The sequence below is a fragment of the Hyperolius riggenbachi genome, chromosome 10, assembly GCF_040937935.1.
Source record: "Hyperolius riggenbachi isolate aHypRig1 chromosome 10, aHypRig1.pri, whole genome shotgun sequence".
Classification (NCBI taxonomy): Eukaryota; Metazoa; Chordata; class Amphibia; order Anura; family Hyperoliidae; genus Hyperolius; species Hyperolius riggenbachi.
Genome location: NC_090655.1, coordinates 28281479 through 28307213, shown reverse-complemented (window position 1 = coordinate 28307213; position 25735 = coordinate 28281479). Strand labels below are relative to the sequence as shown.

General features: G+C 46.0%; 1 protein-coding gene across 2 annotated transcripts in view; it reads right to left on the bottom strand.

The window, feature by feature from the left end:
* LOC137533807 (embryonic protein UVS.2-like) overlaps nucleotides 1-25735 on the bottom strand; it is a 65169-nt gene that overhangs the window by 16831 nt on the left and 22603 nt on the right. For both annotated transcript variants that reach the window (XM_068255052.1, XM_068255053.1), the window contains 2 exons: nucleotides 10073-10251; nucleotides 240-321 (listed from right to left, as the gene is read on the bottom strand). In XM_068255052.1, the coding sequence (XP_068111153.1) occupies nucleotides 240-321; nucleotides 10073-10251 (261 nt within the window). The remainder of the gene's footprint in view (nucleotides 1-239; nucleotides 322-10072; nucleotides 10252-25735) is intronic.

Sequence of the window (25735 nt, the reverse complement as noted above, 5' to 3'; positions counted from 1 at the left end):
AGTGTGCCTTATCTGAGGTTAGTGTGCCTTATCTGAGGTTAGTGTGCCTTATCTGAGGTTAGTGTGCCTTATCTGAGGTTAGTGTGCCTTATCTGAACTTAGTGCCCTTAAGTAGCTTTGTGCACAGGCAATCCTAAAACACAAAACGCCATGTACAGCACATATTGCACATAATAAACTTTATCAAAACTCTACACAGCGCACGTAGTATGAAGGAAACCTAAATCTACCAGCCTTACCCTTCATAGTGCATCACCGAATTATAATCGTAGGGAAGTGCAGGGGCGTAGTTGTTTATTACCTCAAACAAGCCCTGCAGTCCTGAAAGACAGAAAAATTGTACAGGTTAAACATACGTATAACATAATTCGGGCCAGGATTTACCTCACAGGAGCCTATAGGCACAAATGTCCTGGCACCTTAGATATTGCCCTCCATGGACCTAAAAACTCCCACCAAACTGCACCGTAAGTGTCCTGGCTGTCCCAGCTGTGTTTTCTCCCTTACTTCTCTTGCCTGTCATAGGTAGCTACAGGTGTCTGTTAGTATTAGGTAGCCAGACGTACCCTCAATACTATCTAGTGGTGCCCCAAAGTATTAGGTAGCAAGAGGAACCTCAGTATTAAGTAGCTAGAGGTGCCCCATACTGAAGGGAGATCTCGTCAGTGGAATGCAGAGATCTGGGTGACTAACCCCTCATTTACACTCTCATCAGGACTGTATAGGGAAGGAGGGAGGGAGGCACTTGGGGAGCCTCCTTTCCATCATCAGGCGCCTGTAGGCAGGTGCCTACAGTGGTTTGTGGTTAATCGGGCCTGAATATAATGAAACAGCTTGTCTCAATTCCAGAATACAGACCAGAGATTCCACTGACTGCTATTAATTGATGGGTGTATATGAACAGTAGAAGTCTGTGTAGGTACAAAAGGGAAAAAGAGGCAACGGGAGTGCAACGGGGGAGCACTGCACTGACAGGCCCCAACTGAATGACTTTCGGGGGCCAAATTGCAGACAGTCAAGGTGGCAGAGGACAGTAAGGGAGTGAACAGCCTGGAGATGGCTGGAGGAAGCCCCAGGTATGTATATTTTTTAACGTCTCAGATACACTTTAATGAATTTAAAGGTTGAAAAGTGAGAGTCAGATGTGTTTTGGAAGGAGATTACAGAGGAGGGGTGAGGAGTGTGAGAAATCTTGTACATGTGAGTGCAAGGAGGTGACTCTAGAGGAGGAAAGATGTGTGCAGATCTGAGATTGCGGTTGGGTTGGTATCTGGAAACTAGTGAGGAGATGTACAGGAGAGAGAGATTGTGGAGAGCTTTGTGGTTAGATTTAAGAGTTTGAACTGAATTCTCTGGTTAATTAATTGGCAGGCAATGAAGAGGTTGACAGAGAAGAAGTCAATTTCTCTTTAATTGCAGATCATATTCACATGCAGTTTTGTAGCAAATAATACCTGATAATGTACTTTTTACCATGTGCTCAGCTTGGATGCACTCATGTACAAAAGGCGCCTGACAAAAGGGCACACGGGATTTGCCGCTAGTACAATATCAGTAAAATTACCAATATACTGCTACTTAATTCCAGTAGTAAAATATTGGTAATCTTTACCAATATCTTACTATGTCTCAACCTAACACTGATATGTCAAGGAACCCTCCCTCTACCAATGCCTAACCATAAGACTTCCCTCTACCGATGCTTAACCATAAGACCTCCCTCTACCGATGCCTAACACTAAGACCTCCTTCTACCGATGTCTAACCCTAAGACTTCACTATAGCGATGCCTAACCCTAAGACCTCCCTCTACCGATGCCTAACCATAAGACCTCCCTCTACCAATGCCCAAACCTAAGACCTCCCTCTACCAATGTCTAACCCTAAGACCTCCCTCTATCAATGTCTATTAAATCTAAGACCTCCTGTTACAACTTTGCATGGAGTTTGTGCGCTGCACCTGGAGCAAAACAGAAACAAACGCACAAACCAGGCAGAGATGTCACTGTTAGAAAAGGACTGACAAACCAGGAGTAAATGAATATTAAGGATTTATTATTAAATGAAAATAAAGTAATGCTGTGCATTAACCTCATGCACAGAAACAATCAGCATAGGCTTGCAGGCAAAGTATTCTACAGTCATACATACACTGCAGCAATAATACAGGCAGATATGTTCATGTAGCATATATACACAACAATGATGATACCGGCAGATGTATTCAATAAGCATACAAATGTATGAGAATCAGGGTATATACAAGGACCTCTCTGCATAAAGCGATTTATGCAGAGTAGATCCAGTGTATAGAACTGTGTGCACACTGACCCTGGATCCAGAATAGTATCTACCAATGCCTAATCCTTAACCCTGCCTCTATTGATGCCCAATCCTTAGCTCTTCCTCTACCTATGCCTAACCGTGGCTCTTGTGGCTTTGCTTTCCTGCTATGTATCCTCGTAGCAGGAAAGCAGTGCCAGGAGGGGGCGGGCTTGGGCTTGAAAAGACATCACAGAAGACTGACTCAGCTATAATCATTCCGGGGCAAAGCTAGATTGAATGCTCAGTCGAGGATGTCACAGGGCCCCTGGTGGCCAGACAGCAAATTGCCTTCCAATCGGTTTCAGCACACAGACCATGCAAGCTGTGGTCGCGATCTGTGCGCAGGAACCGATGGAATTTGGGCAGCAGCCTGACTAGAAGGGAGCCTGTGGGTTACGGTACTTACAACTTACACACTATTTCAGGGTATAACTGCCACCACCGATGTTATCATGGGACAGCGGCACCCACTGACTTGCTGAGCCTAGATCTACAAATAAGAACGGTTAAACACACTCTACTCTATTTGTGTAACTGGCAGCCAGTGAAGGGACTGACAGAGGGGGATTGGGCTGGAGAAGCGGGAGGAGAGGTGGTTGAGTCTTCCAGCAGAGTTCATGATAGACTGGAGCAGAGCAGAGTAGGCAAAGAGTTGCAATAGTCTAGTCGGGAAATAATCAGGGCATGCACCAGAAGTTTGGTAGTGTCCTGTGTTTAAAAAGGGCGGATGCGGAAGATGTTTTTTAGGTGGAGGCAGTAGCTGCGCCATGCTGGGGCTTACCCAGGCTTCAGCCCCAGCTGGCGACTCATTAGCCCCCGCTTAAAGCCCCCCCCCCTGCCGCGGGAGCAGGAGGAGAGCAGTGCAGAGAAGAGGGAGAGCTGTGTGAGGACAGCGGGGAAGGGGGGCCATCTCCCCCCGCCCTTCCCTCACCTTAGGACTCTCCCTTCGCTCGCTCTCTCCTCCGGAACTAAGTGCTGTGTGGCGTTTGGCAGCGGGCGGAACTTACCTCTGTCTCGCTCCAAGCGTCAGAAGTTCTGGTGCTGCAGCCGCTGCTCTGGTCTGCACCAGACCAGACTAGCGGCAAATCATCCCACGCCTGCAAGGAGACGGAGTCACGGAGGTAAGTTCCGCCCACTGCCAAACGCCACTCAGCACTTAGTCCCGGATGGGGGAGAGCGAGGGAGGGAGAGCCCTAAGGCGAAGAAAAGGGGGGGAGATGGCCCCCCTTCCTGCTGTCCCCACACAGCTCTCCCTCTTCTCTGTACTGCTCCCCTCCTGCTGGGGGCACACCTAGCTGTCTATTCTGGGGACATATCTGCCTACATATACTGGGACATATACCCCTGACTATATATACTGGGCACATATACCCCTGACTACATACACTGGGCACATATACCCCTGACTACATATACTGGGGACATATACCCCTGACTACATACACTGGGCACATATACCCCTGACTACATATACTGGGCACATATACCCCTGACTACATATACTGGGCACATATACCCCTGACTACATATACTGGGCACATATACCTCTGGCTACATATACTGGGGACATATACCCCTGCCTACATATACTGGGCACATATACCCCTGACTAAATATACTGGGCACATATACCCCTGCCTACATATACTGGGGACATATACCCCTGACTACATATACTAGGCACATTTACCTCTGGCTACATATACTGGGCATATATCCCCTGGCTACATATACTGGGAACATATACCCCTGGCTACATATACTGGGCACATATACCCCTGACTACATATACTGGGCACATATACCCCTGACTACATATACTGGGCACATATACCTCTGGCTACATATACTGGGCACATATACCCCTGCCTACATATACTGGGCACATATACCCCTGACTACATATACTGGGCACATATAGCCCTGACTACATATACTGGGACATATACCCCTGACTACATATACCTGGCACGTATACCCCTGACTACATATACTGGGCACATATACCCCTGACTACATATACTGGACAGATATACCCCTGACTATATATACTGGGCACATATACCCCTGACTACATATACTGGGACATATACCCCTGACTACATATACTGGGCACGTATACCCCTGACTACATATACTGGGCACATATACCCCTGACTACATATACTGGACACATATACCCCTGACTATATATACTGGGCACATATACCCCTGACTACATACACTGGGCACATATACCTCTGGCTACATATACTGGGCACATATACCCCTGACTACATGTACTGTGTACATATACCCCTGACTACATATACTGGGCACATATACCTCTGGCTACATATACTGGGGACATATACCCCTGCCTACATATACTGGGCACATATACCCCTGACTACATATACTGGGCACATATACCTCTGGCTACATATACTGGGCACATATACCCCTGACTACATATACTGGGCACATATACCCCTGACTACATATACTGGGCATATATACCTCTGGCTACATATACTGGGGACATATACCCCTGCCTACATATACTGGGCACATATACCCCTGACTACATATACTGGGCACATATACCCCTGACTACATATACTGGGCATATATACCTCTGGCTACATATACTGGGGACATATACCCCTGCCTACATATACTGGGGACATATACCCCTGACTACATATACTGGGCACATATACCCCTGCCTACATATACTGGGGACATATACCCCTGACTACATATACTGGGCACATTTACCTCTGGCTACATATACTGGGCACATATACCCCTGACTACATATACTGGGCACATATACCCCTGACTACATATACTGGGGACATATACCCCTGGCTACATATACTGGGCACATATACCCCTGACTACATATACTGGGCACATATACCCCTGACTACATATACTGGGCACATATAGCCCTGACTACATATACTGGGACATATACCCCTGACTACATATACTGGGCACGTATACCCCTGACTACATATACTGGGCACATGTACCTCTGGCTACATATACTGGGCACATATACCCCTGACTACATATACTGGGCATATACCCCTGACTACATATACTGGGCACATATACCTCTGGCTACATATACTGGGGACATATACCCCTGCCTACATATACTGGGGACATATACCCCTGACTACATATACTGGGCACATATACCCCTGCCTACATATACTGGGGACATATACCCCTGACTACATATACTGGGCACATTTACCTCTGGCTACATATACAGGGCACATATACCCCTGACTACATATACTGGGCACATATACCCCTGACTACATATACTGGGGACATATACCTCTGGCTACATATACTGGGCACATATACCCCTGACTACATATACTGGGCACATATATCCCTGACTACATATACTGGGCACATATAGCCCTGACTACATATACTGGGACATATACCCCTGACTACATATACTGGGCACATATACCCCTGACTACATACACTGGGCACATATACCTCTGGCTACATATACTGGGCACATATACCCCTGACTACATGTAGTGGGCACATATACCCCTGACTACATACACTGGGCACATATACCTCTGGCTACATATACTGGGCACATATACCCCTGACTACATATACTGGGCACATATACCTCTGGCTACATATACTGGGGAAATATACCCCTGCCTACATATACTGGGCACATATACCCCTGACTACATATACTGGGCACATATACCCCTGCCTACATATACTGGGGACATATACCCCTGACTACATATACTGGGCACATTTACCTCTGGCTACATATACTGGGCATATATCCCCTGGCTATATATACTGGGAACATATACCCCTGGCTACATATACTGGGCACATATACCCCTGACTACATATACTGGGCACATATACCCCTGACTACATACACTGGGCACATATACCTCCTGGCTACATATACTGGGCACATATACCCCTGACTACATATACTGGGCACATATACCCCTGACTACATACACTGGGCACATATACCTCTGGCTACATATACTGGCACATATACCCCTGACTACATATACTGGGGACATATACCCCTGACTACATATACTGGGCACATATACCCTTGACTACATATACTGGGGACATATACCCATGACTACACATAATGGGCACATATACCCCTGACTTCATATACTGGGCACATATACCCCTGACTACATATACTGGGCACATATACCCCTGCATATACTGGGCATATATACCCCTGCCTACATATACTGGGGACATATACCCCTGCCTTCATATACTGGACACATATACCCCTGCCTACATATACTGGGCACATATACCCCTGACTACATATACTGGGGACATTTACCTCTGGCTACATATACTGGGGACATATACCCCTGGCTACATATACTGGGCACATATACCCCTGACTACATATACTGGGCACATATACCCCTGACTACATATACTTTGCACATATACCCCTGACTACATATACTGGGCACATATAACCCTGACTACATATACTGGGCACATATATCCCTAACATATACTGGGGACACTGGCTGTTTGTCATTAATGGCATTTACTGGTGAAAAGCTGTCTCTTATGTGCATTTACTGGTGAAAAGCTGTCTCTGATTATGTGCATTTACTGGTGAAAAGCTGTCTCTTATTATGTGCATTTACTGGTGAAAAGCTGTCTCTTATTATGTGCATTTATTGGTGAAAAGCTGTCTCTTATTATGTGCATTTACTGGTGAAAAGCTGTCTCTTATTATGTGCATTTACTGGTGAAACGCTGTCTCTTATGTGCATTTACTGGTGAAACGCTGCCTCTTATGTGCATTTACTGGTGAAACGCTGTCTATTATTATGTGCATTTACTTCGTATTTTTTTTTATGTAACTACATTAGCTGGTACAACTACATTAGTTAGCCCCGCCCACATGATGTCATGACCGTGCCCCTTTACTCGCATCGCCCCGCAAATCCCCCCTGTAAGCCCCACCTGCCAGCCCTTGTGCCTCCTTTGAGCCCGCCCAAAAATCTGAAGCTGGAGCCGCCACTGGGTGGTGGCAACAAGAGGAGGATAGTTTGTCAATGTGTGTTTTGAATGAGAGACTTGAGTCCAAAATTACACCTAGACAGCGAGCCTGAGGGACAGGTGTTATGGAAGTGCCATCAACAGAAATAGTGATGTCTGGCAGCGACATTGAGTTGTGAGGTGGGAGGACTACCATTTCAGTCTTGTCCATATTAAGTTTTAGAAAACGGGAGGACATGAAGGAGGCGATAGCATTGAGGCAGTCAGGGACACGAGCTGTTAAGGTGTCCAAGTCAGGTGCTAAAATGTAGATCTGGGTATCGTCAGCATACAGGTGGTATTGGAATCCAAAAGGAGCTGATGAGCTGACCAAGACCATGGCTTGATTCACTAAGACAAATAGCATGCCTTATCTTAACTATCTATTAAGTTAACATGCCTTATCAAAGTTATCACGCCTTATCATAGTAGCATAGCGAGCGCTACAAGCTTATGCTTGCTAATTGGCAACTCCACTCATCCTGCCCTGAGCCCCTGCGGGTTTGTAGCGCTCACTATGCTACTCTGATAAGGCGTATTAACTTTGATAAGGCGTGTTAACTTTGATAAGGCAATCTAATCGAACAAAATCGGGTACATTGTTAAAAAATGTGTTATGCAAAATCGTCTTCTATAAAATGCATATAAAAAACCTGGGCCCATTCAAGGGGCTCGATTCACAAAGCGGTGCTAACCCAGTTAGCATGCCTAAAAGACTTTAGGCATGATAACCATTGCACCATGCTGGTGAAAAGCCAGTTTAGGCGTGATAAGTTTAGGTGTGATAAGTTTAGGTGTGATAAGTTTAGGCAAGCTAAGTTTAGATACGTTTAGATCGCTTGCAAAGTCCCGCACGCAAAGCAGCGCCATTAAACTTTATACAAAGTGCACCAGTCTTTGCTAGATTAAAACTTTTGATCAGCTGTGCACTGCGGTGCTAACGCAGTTGGCGCTTAAACTTAGCATGCCTAAACTTATCACACCTAAACTTATCATGCCTAAACTTATCACACCTAAACTTATCACACCTAAACTTATCATGCCTAAACTGAGTTTAGGCATGATAAAGGGCTTTTCACCACGGTGCTAACTGTTAGCACCGCTTTGTGAATCAGGCCCAAGGTCTTTAAAGAACGAGGATCAGCCATACTATTCCAAGAAAAAAACACATGGGGCCTGATTCACAAAGCGGTGCTAACAGTTAGCACCCTGGTGAAAAGCCCTTTATCACGCCTAAACTCAGTTTAGGCATGATAAGTTTAGGTGTGATAAGTTTAGGTGTGATAAGTTTAGGCATGATAAGTTTAAGCACTAACTGCGTTAGCACCGCAGTGCACAGCTGATCAAAAGTTTTGCGCTAGCAAAGTCTGGTGCACTTCGCATAGAGTTTAATGGCGCTGCTTTGCGTGCGGGACTTTGCACGCTATCTACACTTATCTAAACTTAGCATGCCTAAACTTATCACACCTAAAACTAAACTTATCACGCCTAAACTGAATTTTCACCAGTGTGGTGCAAAGGTTATCACGCCTAAAGTCTTTTAGGCATGATAACTGAGTTATCACCGCTTTGTGAATCAGGCCCATATATAAGTAGATAAATACTTGTTTTACTTGCATAACACATGGGGCCTGATTCACAAAGCGGTGCTAACAGTTAGCACCCTGGTGAAAAGCCCTTTATCATGCCTAAACTGAGTTTAGGCATGATAAGTTTAGGTGTGATAAGTTTAGGTGTGATAAGTTTAGGCATGATAAGTTTAGGTGTGATAAGTTTAGGCATGATAAGTTTAAGCGCCAACTGCGTTAGCACCGCAGTGCACAGCTGATCAAAAGTTTTACGCTAGCAAAGACTGGTGCACTTCGTATAAAGTTTAATGGCGCTGCTTTGCGTGCGGGACCTTGCAAGCGATCTAAACTTACCTAAACTTAGCATGCCTAAACTTATCACACCTAAACTTATCATGCCTAAACTTATCACACCTAAACTGGCTTTTCACCAGAGTAGTGAAATAGTTATCATGCCTAAAGTCTCTAACTGGGTTAGCACCGCTTTGTGAATCGAGCCCATGTATTGTACTGTCCACGTTTTGGTTTCAGTGATTTTTCTATAGTAAATAAAGAGAAAATTGTTCCAGGCATTTTGCATCTTTATTGCCTCGAACTGAAGACTGTTTTGATGTAATTTCCTCCCTTACTCATCTGCCTGAAATGCAGAACTGCAGTGTCATATATAGTTTGCTTTATAAACACACAGGAGCAGACCATAGATCGGATTCCTTCTTCAGAGGGGTGAGGGGATTTATCTTCTATTTCCCTTCTTAGCCTCCTGTCACACTGAACTTCCCTCAGCCAATCAGCAAGGAGCAGGAATGTGGGAGGAGAAGAAGGGGAGATAACAAGGCTTTTTTTTTTTTAGCTTCCCTCTCCCCGGCATTGTATGAGAAAGGAGTCGGGCTGACTGAGAAATTTCACTACAGCAGAAACATTTGTGATTATATTGGAATGCTTGCAATGCAGGGGCAGGATGTAGACTACATAATAAACACATAGGAGTTGGTAATAGGAATTTGATTTTATGGCTGACAATCCCGTTTTAATGAACCAGATTTACCAATGTGGAGCATAATGGAATATAATGTTAGTTATATTACCTGGCATAACATTATGGTGAAGGATCTCCACATATTTATCCCGGTCTTTTCTCTGCACCTCATGGTTAAACCCAAGAGCATGAAGAACCTCATGCTGGAAAACATACTGAGGCTTGCAGTAATGCTTGTCTATTCCAATCGCCTGAGCGCCCCCTACCTTCCCAATATATGACCAGCACCTGCAGGGAAACAAAAAGAGGTCACATGATCAGGACTGCTTTTCTTCCTTTTGTCATTTTCAGTGTGAGGATTTGATCACACTATTAGCACTTTTCGTTTTTTAAAAGCGCTGGAGATTTTTTAAAAGAGGTTTAAATGCGCTTGAGCAATGTGTCGCTGATATATACGTACACGAACTGTTTATATCCTGTGTTTATATCCTGAATCAGTCAGCTTTCAGCACGTTTTGGTAGGTGGCGCGTATCGTGATCACCCATGCTTAGCTAGTCAGTTCTGTTCCTGTTGCCTTGCGTGGATTGCGCTCGCTTCTGCGTAGAAGTAGTGAATCCTTCCTAGTCTTGCTCCAGTTCTTAGTTAGTGTTCCTTGTTTATGTCATATGTCGGTTTATCGCCGATATATACATATGTCAGTTAGTCGTTTGTAATTCATTGATAGCTGTAATCGTAATACCAGTGGTGCTCACCGCCAGGTCGTGATCACGCTTACGCGTGGATTCACGACCATTTTGACGCATTCCGCCTCGGACACGCTAAGCCGTGAATAGATTTTCAACCACGAAAATCTGCTTCGGCTTCGCGTGAATGCGGACAGAAATCCGCATTCACGCTCGTGAAACCCGGCGCTGAAGTCGTGGTTTGCGGAAATGCGTCAAACTATGCGGAAGTGACACATTGCAGGCCAATCAGAGTGCCCCAGCCAGGCCCTAGCAACCAATCACAGGAGGGGAGCTATGCCCTCCCCTCCTGAATATAAAGCGGCGGCCATGATGGAAAAGCTCTGTCCTTGCTAGACTGTGGTGCTGAGAGGATTATCTCCAGGCCATTGTTGTTTGAGCAAGTGCATTTATTGTGTTAAAAACAAAGCGTTTTTTTTGCCAACACTGCTCTTATACTGTACACAGTTAGCTAGTCAGTGAGTTATTGCTGTAGTTAGTTGTAGTCAGTGTAGTGTAGTGGGAGTGTGGGAGTCTAGTGATTATTTAACTGTGTGTAGTGCTGTGCAGGCAGGTTCAGTGCTGCAGTGTAGTGGGAGTGGAGATTATCTGTGTGTAGAGTGCAGGCAGGCAGGTTAGAGCAGCTGCAGTGTTCACTTGTATATTCCAGTGACAGTTATACACTTGTACTATTTGCAGGCAGCCAGTCACACCGCCGGCGCCGCCACTCTCTGCCAGCGCTGTTCATTCATTCTGTCAGTGACCTTGTGCCGTGCCCAGTGCCCACTGCTCGCTCGCTCGCTGGCATATGAGCATCTCATTACACAGTGTGACATCCTTGTGTGCCCATTGCATCCTTCAGTGACCTAGTTGTATATCCAGTGCCCACTGCTGTGCCCACTGCATCCTTCAGTGACCTTGTACTGTGCCCACTGCATCCTTCAGTGACCTTGTACTGTGCCCACTGCATCCTTCAGTGACCTAGTTGTATATCCAGTGCCCACTGCTGTGCCCAGTGCATCCTTCAGTGACCTTGTACTGTGCCCACTGCATTCTTCAGTGACCTAGTTGTATATCCAGTGCCCACTGCTGTGCCCAGTGCATCCTTCAGTGACCTTGTACTGTGGCCACTGCATCCTTCAGTGACCTAGTTGTATATCCAGTGCCCACTGCTGTGCCCACTGCATCCTTCAGTGACCTTGTACTGTGGCCACTGCATCCTTCAGTGACCTAGTTGTATATCCAGTGCCCACTGCTGTGTCCACTGCATCCTTCAGTGACCTTGTACTGTGCCCACTGCATCCTTCAGTGACCTTGTACTGTGCCCACTGCATCCAGTGATTCATTACTAGCAACATGTCTGGCAGGGTTTCGCGGGGTGAGAGGAAAGGGAGTTCAATTGCCTCAGCCACTTCTGGGACTGCTCCACGTCCAGGGAGAGGACGCCCAGCTGTACGTGGTCGTGATGCAGCAGAAAGGGGGGCAGCAAAGCCTGGGCCGAGTCAGCGGACGCCATTGTCCAAATATTTTAAAGTTTCTGGTCCCCGTGTGGTGGTTGAGCAAATGGAACCTGACGTACTCATGGACATCATGACTTCCTCCCAGACCTCTACTGTGAGCACCACTCCAAGCAGTAGCAGCAGCAGCCAACATCCCACGCTTGTTGTGACATCCACCCCAGCACCCACTGGTCAGCAGCCCTCCCAGGATGACTGTGTTCTGTCCCTCAGTCCGGCATCTGGGAACCTGCTGATGCAAGAAGCTCAGGACTTACTGGGGACTGATGTGGCAGAGATTGAGATCGGGCCACAATCACAAGCGTTGTTGAGTTCTGGTGATGAAGAAGAGGGGTCTGTGTCTGGGGATGTAGGGACAGAAGAGGTGGCGGGGGAGTCAGAGGAAGAGCTGGATTATGATGATGATGCTGATGATGACGACGTTGTGGACCCTAACTATGTGCAGCCTGCTGAGTCCGTGGAAGAATGGTCAGAGCAGGATGACGAGTCACCTCGGCCTAGGCAAGGATATCGCCATATGTCAGGCAGGGGCAGGGGCATCGGCAGCAGTGGGCGTGGAGGAAGTAGACAGGACACTGCTTCAGCCGGCACCACCACCATGCAACCCCCGGCAACTACTACCACACATTGCTCCTCTGCACCCTCTGCTAGTGGGGGCCGCAGTAAATTAAAGTCACCAGTGTGGGATTGCTTTGAGGAATGTACTGATGACAAAAGGTATGCGGTGTGCAGGTTATGCAGCAAAAGATTGAGCCGTGGGAAAAGTCTGAGCAAGATGGGTACCTCATTCCTCCAGGGCCACCTGAGAAGCCGCCACTGCCGCGAGTATGCGGACTTTAAAAGGAAGCAGGCACTGCTGGCAGGGGTTCCTGAGAGCAGAAGGCCCACCAGCGCAGCAGCATCCTCCCTCCCTCAGGGTCGTGAATCCCCCACAGCAGTAGTAGCACGCAAGCGCTCTTCCACCTCGGCTGCTCAGGACACAGACATTGAGGCTGGCAGCCAGTGTTCGTCTCTCTCCTCTGTCTCCCCTCCATCCCAGCTTCGTCAGACCCTGCTGAGCGACACCTTTCAGGGTCTGACCAAGCCTCTGCCTCCAAGCCACAGGCGGATCCGCAAACTAAATGGCTTGCTGGCCCGGGCCATGGCATCACAGCTGCTTCCTTACTCCCTGGTGCAGGAGGGGAGCGCCATGCTGACGCTGCTCCAATTTGGCATCCCCGAGTGGCAAGTCCCCAGTCGCCACTATTTCAGCAGGAGCGCGATCCCAGCACTCCACAAGTTTGCGGTGGAAAACGTGGCGCGTTCCCTGGACTACTCTGTGGGCAAGCGGGTCCACGTGACCATGGACTCGTGGAGTAGCAGATTTGGGACAGGTCGCTACCTGTCCTTTACGGCCCACTGGGTGACACTGATGGAAGGGAGGGAGGACAAGAGCGCATTAGCCCAGCTAGTGGTGCCACCACGCGGGATCAGGGGGGATGCAGAAGGGTCCTGTCACGACACTCCCTCAGCACCCGGAAAGCAAGCCCGCCTCGGCAGCAGCAGCGCCAAGCCTCGGCACTGCCAAGCCCTTTTAAAATTGGTGACCCTGGGGAAGGAGAGGCTTACGGCCACCAACGTCCTGGCCGCCCTCAGGAAGCAGGAGCGGAGGTGGCTGACCCCCAGAGGCCTGGAAGTGGGGTATGTGGCAGCCGATAACGGTGCCAACCTGGTGGCAGCAGTGCAGCAGGGAAACCTCCAGCACATCCCCTGCTTGGCCCACGTGCTCAATCTTGTGGTGCAGCGCTTCTTGCGCACCTACCAGGGGATGAGCGAGCTGCTGCAGGATGCCCGGGCGGTGGTACGCTTTTTCCGCCTGTCAGCCACTGCCTCTGCACTCTTGTCCACCTTACAGCAGCAGTATGGAAGGCCACAACACCGGCTGATCATCGACATGCCAGTTCGCTGGAATTCGACTCTGGCCATGTTGGAGCGGCTGTGTCAGCACAGGCTGGCTGTTAGGGCCTACATGCTAGACCCAAGTGTCCCCAGCAACCAGCAAGTCCCCATGATTACTGCCACTCAGTGGACACTGATGCAGCAAGTATGCCTGGTGCTGAGTCCCTTCCTGGAGGCAACCAAGATGGTCAGTGAGGAGCGGGCCTCTGTGTGCCAGTGGGTGCCCTTGGTTTGTCTACTGGAGCAGGCAATGGACAATTTAATTGAGCGTGGGGATGAAGCCCTGAGGCAGTTGGAAGAACAGGAGCAGATGGCAGCACAGTCCAGCTCAGAGGAGGGCTCACAGCAGGTAGTGGAAGAGTTGGAGGTCCCTAACCTGAATGAGGAGGAGGAGGAGGAGCAGAGTGCAGCAGGCGTTGTACGTGGATGGCGGTTTGAGGAGGACAACGACATGGCACAGGAAGAGGACAGGCATGCGTTATGGGACAATGGCGAGGACGAGGAAGATCTTGCTGGCAGGGCCCACTTGTTTCCCATGGCTGTGCACATGTTGCGCTGCCTTCGCAGGGACCCCCGGGTGATCCAGATGCGTTCAAGGGAGGACGTCTGGATTACCTTGATGCTTGATCCCCGTCTGAAGGGGAAGCTGGGAGACTTAATGACGCCATCCACCACCGAGCAACGCACAAGGGAGTTGAAGGAGGCCCTTGTGCGCAGACTACTGGAAGCATTCCCCCAGCCTTCCACCCCCACTGTAACTGCTCTGCCAAGCCAGCAAGAGGTGCCTGCCATTGCCACTAGCAGCACAACAACAACCACCAGCAGCAGCAGCAGCAACTGGCGCCCCGGAGACCAGAAGAGCCTAAGCAAGAGCCTGTATGCAGTGCAGCAGCCCAGAACAGAGGTGCCCGCCACAGCATCCACCACCAACCAGCACAAGCAACGACTGACCACCATGGTGTCTGACTATATGGGGTCATCCAGCGGGCTCAATGACACCGACAGCCCCGTGGACCCCTTGGAGTACTGGGTCAAGAGACTGGACATCTGGAGCGAGCTTTCCCAGTACGCCCTGGAACTCCTATCCTGCCCTCCTTCCAGTGTCCTCTCAGAGAGATGCTTTAGTGCGGCCGGTGGCGTGGTCACAGAGAAGCGCTCTCGGCTCTCCCACGCCTCTGTGGACAAACTCACCTTCCTGAAAATCAACCAGGCTTGGGTGGAAGGTGAGTTTCTGGCCCCTATTGTCGGACACAGGGGGACATGAAGTGGCTGCTGCATGTGCTGTTGTTAACTATGCCTGCCTTTATAAAGACAGTTACTACCTGCCTAGTGCCTACCTTGGTTAATTTTTTGGTGTTATGGTACTACTACCAGTAAGTTGCCATGGTCCTCCTTCTGAGCTGCTGAACTGACCGCCCGCTTTGTCCTCCTGACTCAGTCGCTACTACATTCTGCGTTCACACTGCGCGGGTCACCGGGTGCATTTAATTTTTTGGCCGGCACTATGACGCTGTGCTACTACTACTGTGCTGCTGCTGCTGAACTGACCGCCCGCTTTGTCCTCCTGACTCAGTCGCTACTACACTCTGCGTTCACACTGCCCGGGTCACCCGGTGCATTTAATTTTTTGGCCAGCACTATGACGCTGTGCTGCTACTACTACCACCACCAGTATGTTGCCGTGGTCCTTCTGTGCTGCTGAACTGACCGCCCGCATAGTCCTTCTCCTGACTCAGTCGCTACCACCACTGCACTCTGCGTTCACACTGCCCGTGTCCACTGACAACTCTGCTGCGATGTCATTGCTAATTGCTGCAAAAAAAACAAAAAAAAAAATTACAAAAACCTCTCTGGAGCCTTTTTGCCATCAGCCACTCATCCTCCTCCAGCGGTACCTTCGCCGCCAAGTGCCATTGGAACTCGCCTTCACCTCTTTGACTGCTTAACGCGTATATCCCTTTTTAAAACCACGTATTACCAATTAATAGCCCCATTTAAAGTGTTGATTTCACTTTAAAATCCATTTTCTCTAGAAAAAAAAATTTTGGGGGAATTTTTTATGTTGAAGTTATGTTGCCCCTTATCACCTCGATAATCCATGCTATTTGGGGGACTGTAGCATGTATGGGGGCTTTGTTATTAACATTAAAAGAAAATCCGCCTCCGGGCGTGAATCCACGCGTGATTACGCCATTCACGGGAAAAAATCCGCGTGGTTGCGTGGACGCGACCGCAAATCCGCATGCGGCGGGGCCGAATGCGGATTTTTTTTTTCAACCACGCGGATTTCCGAATTCGTGGATGAGGCACATCCGAGCATCACTACCTAATACGCTATATTTGTGTGGATTATGTCTGCCTTCTTTGAACTCTATTTCCCGACTGTCCTGTCCTTGTGAGGCACGCCACCGCTGCAATCGCATTGGCTGCCTCATTCCAGTCTGTCTTGTTATGGACGCTTGCTGTCACTTAAGCAGTGACTAGTTAAGCAAGCGTTCATTCTGTTACCTGTCCTGATCTTCTGAGTTATGGTTTTTGCGCTCAGCGCTACCTTGCGCTGAGCCACTATAGTGGAAGGATTGTTTGTGGCTGCTCGGATCTACACCTGCTCTGTGCGCCACATCTCTTGTTGGAGTCAGTCCTCTCCTCCACTAAACTGGGGATATCCTGGTTCCTTGTGCTAGCGTGTGTACCTTCTTCACGTCAGGATATACGCCATGTGCTGACTGTGGAGAATATACCACCAAGCGTAACATTTTCCTACACCTTCCATTGAGTCAAAGCGCTCAGAAAATGGTACATGTAGCGCGTTTGCGATTTTAATAAAATTGAAAAACGCACATGTGAGCACTCTCATAGGAAAACATTGCTCAAGCGCTTTTAAGGCTCATAGGGCTTGATTCACTAAACCGTGATAACTCATATCATGGCCGTTTTTGCGCAAAAATTCGCGACTGCACGCGAAAATTTGCAATTGCCCGCGCAAATTCATGATCGGGCGCAAATGTAAAAATGCGCGTAAAAACAGCCGCGATATGAGTTATCGCAGTTTAGTGAATCAAGCCCATAGTGTGAACGAGCCCTTAGGCCCTGTTCACATTGCATGCGTTCCCGTCCGCGTTTCTGGGAACGCGTACAGGAGGTAGACACGCACGACATCAGACAGTGCATAGACTGCACTGTCTGATGTTCACACTGCATGCGTTCCGGACCACTGCGGTCCGGGAACGCATGCTGCACGCATTCTTTCCAGAAACGTGCAGCTGATGCATTCACTCCGGTGAATGGGATCGGCCACGCAACGCATACAAACGCGGATGGCGTGCGTTCGTATGCGTTGCGTTCCGATCGCACGGCCGTCCGCGTTTGCTAATGTGAACAGGGCCTTTAGCCTGTCTAATTCCCCCCTCCTTTGTGTCTAATCACCACTGTCATTTGATCTCTTCAGCTGCGTCAGCTCAGGAATCTCCTCTGCCACAGCAGAGCTGCTAATTTGTAAACACAGCATGTTATCCCTTTGTCTGCTTCCATGAAAGCAGGAAGTAGAAACACTGCAGATTTATTGCAAGAGTTGTATCAGCTTTAAAAAAAATACATGTTTTTTCTTCAAAAGTTATTATGCTGTTGCTTATCTTTTAGAGCAGAGAGGAAGTTCACACTTCAGGTCCACTTTAAACTGTTTGAAAAGGCGGTGAGTTGCTAACTTACCTTGTCCAAGAAAAAACATCATTAATTGGGCAAAGTTCACTTTTATTAAAGACACAAGACAACGCGTTTAGCAGGCTCTCTCACTTCCTCGGGTCAAATCACACAGTATCATTGGCAGCTGGAAAACCATTCCTAACTGCAATCATTATTAACTAGCTCCAGCGTATGGCTGTTAATTCAAGATGCTTGTGCTTGGTAGAGACTGCTTGGTAGAGAGCCCAGCATCATGTCTGCACAGCCATCACCTGAAAAGTTGTGGAATCATTCAACAACAACCATAGGTAGTTAGACAGAAGCAGGAAAAAAAGGTGACGGCGGCTAGTGGATGAAAAGGGCGCCGTCATAGTGGATCCGAGATGAACTTTTACTCATAACATAATTGTGTTCTTTTCCTATTGTTTATAGGACACTAGCTGATTGCCCGGCGTTGCCCGGGTATGTATTTGGCTGGTGTTGGCTCTGCATACTTTTTCTAACCCTAACACACAATTACTTAATGACCAAGTTTGTGAGCTTTGCTGTCTTTGGTATCAATAATTTGCACTGAAATGAAAAAATCAGATTGGCTGTTTATGGCTCTACACCCTTTTCTGAATTTGAACCCCAGTCACCCAATAACCAACTGTACCAGGTTTGAGGCCTGTGCCATTAACAGTTCAAGAATGGTAGCAATTAAATATTCCCCTTGAAAAGCAATAGGTGGAGCCTAATTGTGTAGGCTCCACCCACTTTTCTGTATATTCATCCCAGTCACCCAGTGACCAACTGTGCAAAGTTTAAAAACCCTGCCATTAACAATGTAAGAATGGCTGCAGTTTACATTTTCCCAGTGAAATTTGTATTTGTCTCCAGCCACTGATGACCCGGCGTTGCCCGGGTATGTATTTGACTGGTGTGGGCTCCGCCCACTTTCTAACCCTAACGCACAAACACTCAATGACTAAGTTTGTGAGATTTGGGGTCCTTGGCATCAATAATTTGTATATTCCCATAGAAATTAAACAAATCAGATAGGCCGTTTGTGGCTCCGCCCCTCTCCAGCATTTGAACCCCAGTCACCCAATGACCAACTGTTGCAGGTTTGAGGCATCTGCTATAAACAGTGTAAAAATGGCAGCAATTTAAATATTCCACTTGAAAATCAACAGGTGAATTTTGATTGGCTATTATAGGCTCCACCCACTTCCCTGAATATTAATCTCAGTCACTCAGTGACCATCTGGGCAAAGTTTGTGAACCCTGCCATAAACAGTGTAAGAAGGGCTGCAGTTTACACTTTCCCAGTGAAATTTGTTTTTGGCTCCGCCCACTTTTTGTAACCTGGACACAAAGTCACTACTCAATGACCAAGTTTGTGAGCTCTGGGGTCCTTGGCATCAATAATTTGTATTTTCCCATGACATGAAACAAATCTGATTCACCGTTTGTGGCTCTGTCCCCTTTTCTGAATTTGAACCCCAGTGACCCAATGACCAACTGTACCAGGTTTGAGGCTTGTGCCATAAGTGCAAGAATGGCAGCAATTTTAATATTCTCCTTGAAAAGTGACATGTGATTTTTGATTGCCATTTTTAGGCTCCTCCCACCTTTCTGAATATTAATCCCAGTCACCCAGTAACCAGCTATGCTAAGTTTAAGAACCCTGCCATTAACAGTGAAGAAGGGCTGCAGTTTACAATTTCCCAGAAAAATCTGTTTTTAACTCCACCCACTTTTTGTAACCTGGACACACAGTCACTACTCAATGACCAAGTTTGTGAGCTTTTGGGTTCGTGGCATCAAAATTGTGCTAATGGAAGCAGTTTATCCAGCAAAGAAATCTGGCTGTTTTTGGCTCCGCACCTTTACTGAATTTGAACATTTTTGCATTTTACCATTGAAATTAAACAAATCTGGTTGGCTGTTTTTGGCCTGATCCCTTCAGAATTTAAACCCCAGTCTCCCAGTGACTGACTGTAGCAGATTTTAGGCCTCTGCCATTAAGAGTGCATGAATGGCAGCAATGTAAATATTTCCCTTGAAAATCAAAAGGTAAATTCTGATTGGCTGCTGTAGGCTCCACCCACTTTGCTGAATATTAGTCCCAGTCACCCAGTGGACAACTGTGTCACGTTTGAGAACACTGCCAATAACAGAATGGCTGAAATCAATCTAACAAATCTGATTGGCTGTTTGTGGCTCCACCCCTTTAGTGAATTTGGACCCTAGTCACTCAATGACTGACTTTATCAGGTTTGAGGCCTCTGCCACTAACAGTGTGAGAATGGTAGCAATGGGAATATTCCCCTTGAAAATCAATAGGTACATTTTGATTGGCTGTTGTAGGCTCCACCCACATTTCTGAATATTCATCCCAGTCACCCAGTGGCCAATTGTGTAAAGTTTGGGAACCCTGCCATGTTAAAAATGTAGTTGTTGGCACCGCCCACCTTTTCTAACCTTGACATACAGTCATTCAGTTATCAAGTTTATCGGCTTTGGGGTCCTTGATATCAATACTTTGTATATTCCCATTGAAAAATAAACAAATTTGGCTGTTTGTGGCTCCGCCCCCTTTCCGAATTTGGACCCCAGTCACCCAGCGACCAACTGTACCAGGTTTGAGGAATCTGCTTTTCACAGTATAAGAGAATGGTAGCAGATGAAATATTCCCTTTGAAAATCAAAAGGTGAATTTTTATTGGCTGTTGTAGGCTCCACCCACCTTCCAAAATCTTAATCTCTGTCACCCAGTGACCAACTGTGCAAAGTTTGAGAACCCTGCCATTAACGGTGTAAAAATGGCTGCAGTTTATATTTTCCCAATAAAAGTTGTTTTGGCTCCGCCCACTTTTTGTAACCTTGACACACACAGTCACTCAATAACCAAGTTTGTGAGCTTTCAGGTTCCTAGCATAAAAATATGTGAATGGAAGCAGTTTATTCACCAAGGAAATCTGATTGGCTGTATGTGGCCCCTTTAGTGAATTTGGACCCCAGTCACCCACTGACAGACTGTAGCAGGTTTGAAGCCTCTGCCATTAAAAGTGTAAGAATAGCAGCAGTTTAAATATTCCCCTTGAAAATCAATAGGTGAATTTTGATTGGCTGTTGTAGGCTCCACCCATTTTCTTGAATCGTAATCGTATTCACCCAGTGACCAAGTGTACCAAGTTTGAGAACCCTGCGATTAACAGTCTAAGAATGGCTGCAGATTACATTTTCCCATTTAAATGAATGGCTGAAATTTGATTGGCAGTTTTATGCTCCGCCCACTTTTCCTGGATTTGTAACCTCGGTCACCAAGTGACCAACTGTGCCATGTGTGGGGACTCTGACTTGATTACTGTGAGAATGGCAGCCTTTTACATTGTTTCCATTGACTTGAATAGGTGAAATCTGATTTGCTGTTTTTAGCTCCGCCCACGTGTGCAGGGGGGCCACGAGACCCCCAGAACATATCATCCCAGGTAGTAAGGGATCTGTGTACCAAGTTTCGTTCAAATCGGTCAAGCCGTTTTCGCGTGATCGCGGCACATACATACACACACACACATACATACACACATCCGATTTTATATATATAGATTCCTCAAGCCAAATACTTTTTTGTTTTTGTTTTAATACTCTAAGGCTAGGTCCACACTAGACACAGATGCAGGACGGACACTGCAGTCCGGATCCGGGGAAGATTAGGGGAAGTACCACCGTACTGCAAACTGATGAAAGTGCATCAGTTTTGCATCAGTTTTGTATCAGTTTCCGTTCAGGTTTTTCCCTGACAGAAAACGTCTCTATCATTAGGAAGGAGTGGGAGGATTTTTTGGGCCAATCATAAAGCTCAGGCTATTTTAAACATTAGTATCCGGGACTCCGTTTTTCATCAGGTTTGAAAAATGCAGCCACGGATACGTTTCCGGACCTAGTGTGGACTAGGCCTTAATTCCCTATAAACTAACCAAGCCACGCCCACAGGTTTTCAGAGAGCCTTGGCAGTAGCAAGGGCACATGTGAGCTCAGTCTGGGCAGGAGGAGGGGGAGGTATTACTAGCCAGAGATTTCAGAGGCAGAGGGGAGGAGGGAGGAGATTAGGATTTTTTGCTGAAGATGCAGATGCCTCTGTGTAATGTTTACAAACAACATGGCAAACAACATGGCTGCTGTCATTGTATCACAGGAAGAAAAAAACATATTCTATTAAAGCTGTTTGCAGCTAGATTTGCTGTGTAATCTAAACTTTAGATAAGATATATAGACAAGTTACTTGTTATAGTTAATTTATAAATAAGGAACACGCGCTAGTGATAATGATTTAATCTATAAAATTCTCATGTACATAGATAAAATGCTAAAAAAAAAACCACACCTATAACAAAACACTCATGCCTTTCATACTATTCACAATCATACCATAAATTCATCAGGTGTATCAAAAACCTCTTCCTAACAACCTGAGCTAATTAAGATCTACACCTAGACTCTAGATTGCTTGTTGGCAGTCCTTAATAGCATATGATTCCTGGAGCATAGAAAAAAGGCTTTTTTCTTTTCTTTCTTTCTTTCCAGCAACTATTCCAAAAATAGATCGTATATTAAGATCCTATTCATGAGAAGAGTTGATCAATTTTGTGCAATAAACAGGTGTCAGTTCCAACAGTGCATCACTCAGCCTCAGTGGATTCAGCCCGTTTGATATGTGCTGTCAGTTTTTCACACAGGCATCTTTTAAGACTTTATAAGTCACAATGCATAGATCAGCCTCAGTGGATTCAGCCCGTTTCATATGTGCTAACAGTCTCGTTTACAAGCGCTTTTTCAAGCGTGACTTTACAGCAAACTATGTTCAATCAGAGTACCTCTATGTCTTAGAAGCTCCTCTCCCCGATCTTCAAGCTATAGACTCAGCCGGGTACTTCAGAGCTCCCTTTTCCGTTCAGCTCTCGGCGATGCTTGGTCGCATACGTCACTTCCTGCTGACAAGTTCAGCGTGACGCCCGCTGTCTGTTCCAGCAAGCCGTAAGCTGCTCTTTCTGGTGACGTCACCTTAAAGCAATAGGATCCTTTGATGTGCAAATGGTCGCTAAGCGCTATTGCGGCCAGTTTAGTTCCTAAATGCTCCAGAAACGGTTTATTCAGTTACGAGAGAACCTCTACGCGTTTCAGCTATAATACGTTAGCCTTCTTCAGGAGGATTGATTTTACTCGACATAGTTCATCCACTTAAGTAAAATCAATCCTGGCCGCAATAGCGCTTAGCGACCATTTGCACATCAAAGGATCCTATTGCTTTAAGGTGACGGGGAGAGGAGCTTGAAGATCGGGGAGAGGAGCTTCTAAGACATAGAGGTACTCTGATTGAACATAGTTTGCTGTAAAGTCACGCTTGAAAAAGCGCTTGTAAACGAGACTGTTAGCACATATGAAACGGGCTGAATCCACTGAGGCTGATCTATGCAGTGTGACTTATAAAGTCTTAAAAGATGTCTGTGTGAAAAACTGACAGCACATATCAAACGGGCTGAATCCACTGAGGCTGAGTGATGCACTGTTGGAACTGACACCTGTTTATTGCACAAAATTGATCAACTCTTCTCATGAATAGGATCTTAATATACGATCTATTTTTGGAATAGTTGCTGGAAAGAAAGAAAGAAAAGAAAAAAGCCTTTTTTCTATGCTCCAGGAATCATATGCTATTAAGGACTGCCAACAAGCAATCTAGAGTCTAGGTGTAGATCTTAATTAGCTCAGGAAGAGGTTTTTGATACACCTGATGAATTTATGGTATGATTGTGAATAGTATGAAAGGCATGAGTGTTTTGTTATAGGTGTGGTTTTTTTTTTAGCATTTTATCTATGTACATGAGAATTTTATAGATTAAATCATTATCACTAGCGCGTGTTCCTTATTTATAAATTGTTTATATTTGATTTTTGAGGGTCTTGGGATTCCCTCTTTGGAACTTGCAGCTTAGGTGTTCTAGTCTCCTTAGCGCCAACTTCTGCTAATAAAACTTGTTATAGTTAGTTTTTCATCTCGGATCCGCCTTAATACGGTGCTCAAAGCAGAAAAAAGGCTGCCCGATAAATATCATTAACAACATTAGAAAATTAAAGTTGTTGAAATATGTTATCGTTTCAGAAGCTTGCAAAGTTATAGTTTTTGTCATATTATTTAATTTGTATGTATAGATTTTACGTTATCAAATATATTATAATTTCTATGTGTGTAAGGGTGTTTGTGCAGGGGGAGTGGTTAGGGTTAGGCACCACTGGGGGGATGGTTAGGCACCACTGCAATTACTGTAGTGGAATCTGTCCCATCCATTTACATTGGTAAAGCATTTAGGGAAATCGCTAGCGATTGAAAGCATTCCCTAGAACACTCAAAAAAGCTCTTGTGGGTTCCAGGCCTTAGAGACACAGTAGGCTGATAGCAGTTCCCCATCACATCCTCCTTCAGAAAGAGCTGATGTAATGATGCAGGTCAGATCGATGTGTACAAGAGCAGAATAGGTGTTAGGAGATATTTTATTTTATTTTTTTTTATATTTTAAATTTTTATTGAGTTTTCTTTTCTTAACAGCAAGTACATATGACATCTGACATCTGACCATTAAGTCATCATACATATTATTATAAAGGGTAGGAGTGTTATGTCATAAGTACAGCACATGAAATAAACAGCATATAATATATCATAAGCCTAAACAGTACACAGTAAACAGTAAGCTGTAGGCATTAGATAGAAAACAATACAACAGTAAAACAGTAAAACAATAAAACAATAAAAACAAAACAATACGCTGTAGCTATAGATGATATTCTAAAACCTGAGGGCCTAGGGGGTTATATAGAAGACCGGGTAGGTGAATTGTATATAGACAGATAGTGGTGTACCAAGGGGTATCATAAGGTAAAACCATGGTGAAGTTGGATAAGATATATTGTGGGGGGAGGGAGGTTTAGGCAGGTATGTTAGGATTTATGACCAATTATTGGGCTCATATCACTGGGGGTGGCTTTCTTGTTTTTGGGATGGCCGTTGGGGACAAGAGTTAGGCCATTCAATGTTTAGTAGGAATGGTGGGTCCTTGTTGTTGTTATTAAATCTGGTGGAGCGTTCCATTCTGAGATTAAAATCTACTTGATTTCGTAGCTGATAGATAGTGGGAATTTCTTCTGAGTTCCAATTTATAGTGATGAGACTTCTGGCTACACATAGTATTTGAGAGACTAATAGTCTATATTTTAGGGGAAAGGACCTTATGCCAATGTGTAAGAGTGCTAATTGAGGCGTAATCACAATCGGGGATTGCACAATGTCACAAAGCTCCTTGGTGATTGAATCCCAGAAGGGTCGGATTTTAGGACATTCCCATAGTGTGTGTAGCAGTGTACCGGTGCTATGACAGTGCCTCCAACATTCTGGAGAGATATTAGAGGAGAAATTTGCCATTCTCTTGGGGGTAGGAGATATTTTATTTTTTAAACACAAGGAGCTCTATTCATAAAAGGCTTTGCGGTAAAAAAATCTTGGAGGGAAAATACCGCATTCGGTATTTTAGACTTCTGTGTGCTAATTCATAAAAATGTTTACAGTTGCAGTAGAAGTTCGGGGATTTCCCGAACTAGGCTGGTGGTAACATGAGAAGCTGCCTGAGTTGCAGAGACAGCGTTACAATAAAAGCGGCAGCCCCAACTTCCCTTTAGATGTGCATTTTTTTAAACTGCCTCTCCTTGCCATGAATCTGCGCTGAATCTGTCTATTACTCTTTCTAAACAATCTATTTAATTGTCACAGCTTAGAAGAACTTCAAGAAATGTTACACATGCAGGCTTTCGGATGTGAAATATATCTGAAAACAGGTACCCAAGTGGTTAAATAACACAGCCTGCGGTATTCT